The sequence below is a fragment of the Gadus chalcogrammus genome, chromosome 9 (genome assembly GCF_026213295.1).
Source record: "Gadus chalcogrammus isolate NIFS_2021 chromosome 9, NIFS_Gcha_1.0, whole genome shotgun sequence".
NCBI classification, from domain to species: Eukaryota; Metazoa; Chordata; class Actinopteri; order Gadiformes; family Gadidae; genus Gadus; species Gadus chalcogrammus.
This window is the reverse complement of record NC_079420.1, coordinates 10,115,433-10,124,181: the sequence shown is the minus strand read 5'-3', so window position 1 is coordinate 10,124,181 and position 8,749 is coordinate 10,115,433. Positions and strand designations below refer to the sequence as shown.

Genomic DNA, 8,749 nt, shown 5'->3' with positions numbered 1-8,749 from the left:
GCGAGAGTACACATGTGTGTGTAGGTGAAGCTGCACGCCTGGGAATGCGCGTGTGTGCACGTAGCACGCGCTAGGACTTAGGTGTCCTCTCTCTCCTCCCCTCCAGCGAGCCTCTCTCTGCCAACATGTGGGCCCCAGATGCCAGCGGGCCCCTGAGGGGCCACTCCCCCCCTCCACCAAACCACCAGGGGGCTCCCAGCCAGACCACCGTACCCTGCGCACTTCCTGCCGGCGGCCCGCTGCGTGGCTCCCCTAACGACTAGGTGTCGATCCAGCCCGACCTTGACCGAGCCAACAGGTGAGGGGATTGGTGTCTGGGGGGGGGGGGGGGGGGGGTCAGGGGTCATGACCATCCAGATGGGAAAGTTTGGTTTTGAGACACTAAATAAGACGTATGTGGAAACCCTTTTGGGGGGGGGTGAAAGACGCGGCCCGTTTGACACGCACACACACTTACAGAGACACACACACACACATGCATAGACACGGGCACACACACACACACACATGCACACCCAGAAAACAAGATCTTTCCGAGAGGCTAAATGGAAGGAAGTTAAGATCAGAGGCATTCAGTCGATATGTTTAGGAGAAAAGGGCATTGATGAAGCTTTAATGGTCGGGTGAGTTCCGAGTTTGTCTGTTTGTGGGGGGTTCAGACCCTGCGCCACCATAAAGGGTAGAACAGGGAATGAGGTTGACCCCAAAAGGGGAGGGTATGGTCGGGTTATGTACTGCGGTGCGAGGGGAAAGGACTCCCCGTGTGATGTGGAGATGGACCAGAAGTTCAAACAGGCCACAGAGAACAAGCCCGATGTTTACTTGTTGTTGCCTCAACACACAAACAACACACATTCCACTGTTTGATACACAGAGGAGGGGGAGAGGGAGAAAGGGAGGGCGAGGGAGGGAGAGAGGGAGGGAGAATGGCATGTGGAAGAGTGGGAAGTCAGAAAATGAGAGGAGAAGACAATAATACGTCAAAGAGAGTTGGAGGCACATATCATGTAACGACTTATCCAAGTAAGCAGTGAGTGAGACTGATCCAAACTATTCAGCGGTAATCTTCTACGTGTTGTTGGGCTCTGATCCCAGTACACACTCTGATGCTATTCTTGTTCCAACATGTTCAGGGAAAAAGCAGGAACAGCGAGACGAAGGAAAAACGATAAACACGCCTGAGGGAACCGCTATGGCTCGAACCCAATCAACACGCCCATCCATCCCGCCGCTCCTCCAGCGAGCCTTTCCTCCACCCTTTCCTCCTCCAGCCTCCACCCAGCCTCTCCTCCACCCTTCACCCCAACTCTCCTCCACCCACAGAGTTGGGCCTGTAGGAGTCTTCACGCAGGAGCTGGGCTAGCACTAGCCCCCCGAAGCTAAACTAATGCACCCGGGTCATGACCCCGAGACGAGAGGCCTTTGTTTCATCTGCCGGCGGCCATTCACTCGGTCCTCAGCAAAACCCATTGACTCTTAATCCCCAATTCACCCCAACACACCCCCACACACACGCCTCTGTTACAGGCCCGGTGCCAGGACTGTGGGAGGACAGAGGGGCTGATGGGACCGATAGCCCCGCTCAACATCCAAACACTACTGTGGAGGATGTGTGTGGGGAAATGGTGTCACACACACACACACGCACACACACACACACACACACACACACACACACACACACACACACACACACACACACACATACACACAAACACAGACACACACACACACGCACATGCGTAAACATATACACACACACACACACACACACATACACATCTATAGACATGCACACATACAGACGCATACACACACACGTATACATGCACACGCACACACACACACACACACACACACACACACACACACACACACACACACACACACACACACACACACACACACACACACACACACACACACACACACACACACACACACACACAGTGACATCATGGGCACAACCTGGCAAATAAACTATAAACTAATCCTGTTACGAAAGCCGTTTTTCCAACTTTTCCATCTCCGGTTTGGCTCTCTCCCATTCCCACCACCACCACTGCCCTGTTATGGGTGGAGGAGTGATGTTATGGTAGATGGTATGTTTCCAACATACTTAAAAGACGGAGCATTTACGCTTTACTTTAAGCTCTAAACTATGTTCACGGTGTGTTGAATGTTTTGTGAATGAATGAGGTTTGTGATCGAGAGGTCAGTAGTCATCGATGAACTTTGTCCACTGGCTGACTATTTGATATTCACTCTCTCCCTCTCCCTCTCCCCCACTCTCTGTCGCTCCTTCTCTCCCCCTCCTAACCCCCACCTCGCTCCCTCTCACCCCCAAAGTGGGACCAGGTCCATCTGAGCTCACCGGCAATGAGGAGAACTGAGGAGTTATAGCTGTTACAGTCAATCCCTGGTCAGATAAATCTGGTTTCACTCTAACTGCCCGCGTCCCCATCCCATGATCTCCACCCTTTCTCTCTCCCCCTCCCCCCCCCCACTACCCCAACCAGCCTCACTCCTCATCTAACCATAGGATCTCTGCGTCTGCAATTAAAATATTACAAGCCTTTCCCGCCCACAAAACAGTCACGTACTGCGACAAGCCAGGCACTGGCTCCAGAATGAACTGGAGGCATACTGGAGATCAGTGTTCATGAGGCAAAGAAACAGAGCAAACACTATTGGGGCGTTTATATCTCAGGGGGTACACTCAGCCAGTGACAGAAATAACAGCTCTGAAAGATAGGGCTTGATCTGACCTGACACACTAGATTGGGAAAGCCTTATTTTGGTCTTTTGCCGGCCAGTCAACAACAGAGTGGCTCGTTATGTGGTGCACTGAGGGGAAGAACAGGGCTACAGAGAGACTAACAACAGCATGAATGGTATATGCTCTCTCACACAGCCCAGTGGTTTCTTTGTTTGGGGGTAATCATATAATTGGTGTCCTATACATTTGTCTAAATACATTGAAGCACGGCCTTCCCGAAATAGATTATGTGCACACACACGCACACACAGACACACAGACACACACACAACACACAAACATTGAATAAGTCAAAGACAGGCACGGGCTCTCCACATGCACATAGTCACGGCTGTGTTTTCACAGCTGGGCACAGACAAGAAGCTGACACAAACAGTGTGTGCGTGCGTGTGAGAGCGTGTGTGTACATAATCCTTGGCCCTTGTGTGCAACTGTCTCAGCCTTGTGTTCAAATCAGCAAATGCGCAATGTATCACTCCACGCAAAACCACTCAAAACACACACACACACACACACACACACACACACACACACACACACACACACACACACACACACACACACACACACACACACACACACACACACACACACACACACAGTAGCTAAGGATTAGCTCTTATGTTCCTCGTTAACTGACAGCATTAACGTTGGGTATGCTGACCCTCTGACCCTATTCACAAGGGGCACCTTAACTAAGAATGGCTTCTCTCTGATACCTGTTCTAACACGGACCCCCCCCCCCCCCCCCCCCCCCCCCAACATCCACATCCACTCATCACATCTGCAATTCCAGTGTGTTCCCAGCTGCGTGTGCTCCCAGCCCAGGACTGTGGAGAAGGGAGGATATTTTCAGAGTGCTGGTTTCCCCCGTCTGTGCGACCACAGAACCGGGCTGCTCTCCCTCTCTGTCCACTGTTCCCACGCCTCTCTCTCTCAGCTCTGAATACATATTTAGGGAACGGACCAGCCGGGTGAATCACATCTCTCCCCGCCACGCACGAGACCCTGGCCTTCTCACACGGCGTTAGTCGCCGTATTTACAAACAGAACCATGGACACGCGTGGCTCTTCGTTTGAATCTAGGAACGATTCTCACTCTCCTCAATAGCACCAAACTTGAGACTAGGCTTAATAAGATTCAACAATGTTATAATATAGAGTGTTACTTAACTCACTTTCCCATATCTGACGGCCTTAAGTACAATATTTAATATCAGAAAAATAATGAATAAGTGAGAACAATATTCCACTTTGGTCACTGCCGCGATGGTCGAATACTTCCAGTCAGCTGCCTTGCTCCAGAGCACTTCAGCAATGGAATGACAACTCTAATAAGAACAACAACAGCGGCAAACAATGGCGCCACCATGGCATCTGTCAGCGTCCGTGTTGGTGGTACACTGGCTGGCTGCCGTCCCACTACCTACTTTCCATCATCATCGTCTTCCTCTACAGATCAATCAGACAACCGTTGCTAATTTATTTGCTTTAATGGCCCGGAGTGGCAGCAGCATCAATACCACTGCTATGTCTGCGAGAGCTGAGCTGTGATTTGTGTTATGGTAATGACCAATGGATAATAGATTAATATCAGAACTTCCTCAACCACTGCCCTTTTTTGACTCGTGTTGATACACACCAGTGGTCCCAGTCCCTAAAAGGGTAAGTGATGTGTGTGTGTGTGTGTGTGTGTGTGTGTGTGTGTGTGTGTGTGTGTGTGTGTGTGTGTGTGTGTGTGTGTGTGTGTGTGTGTGTGTGGTTGTGTGTGTGTGTGTGTGTGTGTAGTAATCTCTTACATGTGTAATGAATGAGATCCTGGGCCAAGCAAACTTAAGGTTCCTCTAAAAGCAATCCCAGCAGAGCAAAGAAAATAAACAGATAAATGGATTGTGTGGAGCGGAACAAAATTACCAAGAGACCAAGAAAGGGAGAGAGTCTTAGAGAGAGCAGAGAGAGAGAGAGAGAGAGAGAGAGAGAGAGAGAGAGAGAGAGAGAGAGAGAGAGAGAGAGAGAGAGAGAGAGAGAGAGAAAGAGAGAGAGAGCAGAGGGAAAGAGCGAGAGAGCAGAAGAGAGAGCTAGAGAGAGCAGGAGAGCGAGAGAGATAAAGGGAGAGAGGGAGAGTGAGAGGAAGAGAGAGAAAGAAAGAGAGAGGAGGAGAGAGAGAAAGAAAGAAAGGGAGAAAGAGAGAGAGAGAGAAAGGGAGCATGGAAGTGAATAAGCATAAGAGAGTTTTGCAGAACTGTTATTGGAGACTTATAAGTCATTTCTACCCTAAAGACTTCCAGATGTGGGCCAGCCCCTGCACTCAATATGGGTGAAAGAAATATCCGTATGTGTGTGTGTATGCGTGTGTGTGTGTGTGTGTGTTTGTAAAGTGCAGAAAGTGAAAGGGAGAGAGAAGCAGAGAGACAGGAAGAGAGGCACATGCTCATTGTGTGCTTCCTGTCAGTCTTCAGTCTACACTCTAATGCCTTCCTGTAATGAAAAACAATGTGTATTGTTACTCTATTGTGACTATGTTGTAACTATCATTACTCTATTTTAACTCTATTGTAACCCTATGGATCTCTGTTGTAACTCTGTTGTAATTGTAGTGTAACTATTGTCCCTCTAATGTTACTCCTTTATGACTCTATTTTCACCTTTTTGGTACTTTATTGTAACTCTATTTTTAGAGGAGGCGGGTGGAGCCTTTCAGTGGCTATAATGACAACTGTGGTGGTGGTCAGGGTAGCATTGGCGTGTGTGTGTGTGTGTGTGTCTGTGTGTGTGTGTGTGTGTGTGTGTCTGTGTGTGTGTGTGTGTGTGTGTGTGTGTGTGTGTGTGTGTGTGTGTGTGCGCCCCACCTGGTCCTCACACCAGTGCTCACCACGTGAACGATGAAGCCTGTCAACGTGTGTTGTGTTACAGCAGTCCTACAGTTACACAACTACAGCACCGCTCACATCTGCAACCTGACTCAACTCTCGGGCCGCATGTGTGTGTGTGTGTGAGTGTGTGTGTGTGTGTGTGTGTGCGCCCGCGTGTGTGTGTGCGCTCCACTCCACTATGTGTCAGCTTCTCTCCCTGGCGTGTGCTGCAAAGCGCGCACAACAAAAGAGCTTTGTGCTGCTCTGTGTAAGAGAGGGAGAGAGGGAGAGGGCGAGAGAGAGAGGGTGAGAGAGAAGGCAAAAGAGAGAGAGAGAGCGAGAGAGGGGCTGGGGGTCTGGTGCCTCACAAAGACCACCACCCCACTCCCCCCCAGCATAAGCCCCCCGAACAAGCCAGCGCCTCTCCTTGCCAATACGGGCCCCTGGCCCCGGATCAATGATGGGGGGGGGAGGCGAGGGAGGGCTGGCGGGTTGGGGTGGGGGTGTGGATGTGTACGCTATACGTTGAGGGGGGAGGGCAAACAACAGGGCGGGGGGGGGGGGGGGCAAGCCCACGTGTTGCAGGGGGAGAGGGGTGGGTGAGTACGAGAGATGGAGAGAAGAAGAGAGAGAGAAAGAGAGAAAGAGGGAGAGGAAGACGGAGTGAGTGCGTGAGTGCGGAAAAGAGAGCGAGAGAGGGAGAGGTAAAGGGGGAAGAGACGGAGAGAGAGAGAGAGAGAGAGAGAGAGAGAGAGAGAGAGAGAGAGAGAGAGAGAGAGAGAGAGAGAGAGAGAGAGAGAGAGAGAGAGCCAGAGTGACAGCGGGGGGGGGGGGGGGGGGGGGGGGGTCGAAGTCACCAACAACCGAGCTGTGTGCCAGCAGGCTGCCGGCGGCCAGCGGCCTGGGGTCTGACTAATGGACCAGAGACACACTCAGTCACTCCGTCACCGCTCACACCACCCTGGGCTCCTCTTCAGCTGGACTCCATCTACTGGAGCCCCCCCCCCCCCCCCCCCCCCCCCCCCCCCCGCCCTCCTGAGCATGGCTCTGCCCCTCCACCTCTCCCTCCTGGCCTCCATCGTCTCTCTCCATTTTAGAAACCTGCTCTATCACATCCTCATGGGAGAGATGATATAACGTACACTTACATTTTGGGGGTTCTGCTGACGCTATTATCCAAAGCGACTTACAGCCATTCACGCACACATTCACACACCGACGGCAGAGTCAGCCCCGCAGGGCCACAGCCAGCCCGTCGGGAGCAGTCGGGGTGAGGCGTCTTGCTCAGGGACACCTCCGCACTCAGCTAGGAGGAGCCGGGGATCAACTAGCAGCCTTCCAGTTACGACAACCCGCTCTACCTCCTGAACCACTGCCGACCCACGTGGGTCTTCCCTTTGGGTCTGAGGGTCCGGGAGGGGGAACCAGGCCCGGGCTCTGCTGGTGTTTACCCTGTTCTGGCCAGTGGAATCAGCCATGCATCCATCATGTGTGTTCGTACAAAGAGCTGCCATTGTGCCCAGGAGCAAGACCGGGCATCCACCTTTTCCACACACGTGTTGCGCACAGACACGCACACACACACACACACACACACACACACACACACACACACACACACACACACACACACACACACACACACACACACACACACACACCGGGTGGAAAGTAGCGAGCTGCGCTGAACTGACGGAAAGACTTTCGCCCTCATGATGTTTTACATCCAAACACACACTACATAAACACACACTGCTAAAACACACACACACGCACACACACACACAGACACATACACACACACACACACACACCATTGCGGGCACACACACTGTCACACACACATGCTAACACACGCACGCACGCACACACACACACACACACACACACACACACACACACACACACACACACACACACACACACACACACACACACACACACACACACACACACACACACACACACACACACAAAAACACGCACAGAGAAGCAGACGTTACTCGCTTACCGTTCGCGTTCTTCCCGCAGATGAGGTGCTCGTAGTGCTGCAGGACGCCCCACAGCTCCGCGTCGTTGTTCACCACCCCCTCCAGGGCCTCGGCTGACCCGGCCCCGTCGGGCCCTAGGTGGCCCCTCTCCGCCGACAGCACGCGCGCGCCGATCTCCTCCACCAGCGCCTCCATGCACGCGGTCAGGCAGATGGCCGCGTACTCATGGACGCGCACGGCAACGCGCGTGTCCACCATCCAGCGGAAGAAGCGGCCCACGGAGAAACGCAGGCCGCACCGCGCGGACTTGCCCTCCCGCAGCAGCTCCCCGGCGCTCATGCTGTACAGCGAGATGGCGCGGACGGTGGCCGCGACGCAGTGGTCAGCCAGCGCCCAGCTCAGCACGAGCCGCATGGCGCTCTGCACCTCGAAGCGCGTGCAGCGGCAGTGCATGACACTGAGGCGCTGCGCCTCCCGCGACACTCGGATGAGTGCGCGGCGGAGCAGCGTGGACAGGCGCCGCACCGCCTCCGGGGAGAAGATCGGGGCAGCGGGGCCGCATCCCCCGGACACCTTCCGCAGGATGTGGGCCACGTCCTCCTCGTTCCAGGGGAACTCCTCGAGGTCGGGCAGGCGGGGGCACTTGGAGAAGATGTCCTCAGGGTCCTCCGGGAGCACCGTGTTGACCGTGTCCCAGCTGTTGTTCCGGCTGTTCATGGAGCCGGAGTAGTACCACCAGTTGCCCCCCCGGGGGTGCGCGGCCGTGACGAACGCCTGCTGCGAGGTGGAGCGGTTGGAGGAGGAGAGGCTGAGGGACCGACACGAGTCCCCCGCCCCGCCGTACCCCGAGTCCAGGGTCAGGTCCTCCAGGGTCTTCATGTGGGCGTTGCTGATACCTGCCATGGTAACTCTGGCTTGAGTGGGTCTGGTTGACCCACTGACGGGAGAGTGAGGCGATACTTCAGGGTGAGCTGGTCGGACTGGTTACGCAGCGACGCGCTGGTCTGGGCACACGTTCTGCTGCGCGCAGGGCAGCGAAACGGAGCCTGAACCACCACGAATGAACGCGTAAATGAAGTTAGCAATTAGCCAAGGATCAACTTACTCAACCCTCTGCTTCGGTCTCA

At 53.8% G+C, this 8,749-nt stretch overlaps 1 protein-coding gene across 1 annotated transcript in view; it reads right to left on the bottom strand.

Moving 5' to 3' along the window:
- Positions 1-8,525, bottom strand: part of abtb2b (ankyrin repeat and BTB (POZ) domain containing 2b) — a 31,564-nt gene extending 23,039 nt beyond the window's left edge. The window contains exons 1-2 of the mRNA XM_056598776.1: positions 7,643-8,525; positions 5,629-5,668 (exon numbers count right to left, since the gene is read on the bottom strand). Of these exons, the coding sequence (XP_056454751.1) occupies positions 5,629-5,668; positions 7,643-8,525 (923 nt within the window). The remainder of the gene's footprint in view (positions 1-5,628; positions 5,669-7,642) is intronic.
- Positions 8,526-8,749: the final 224 nt, after the last annotated feature.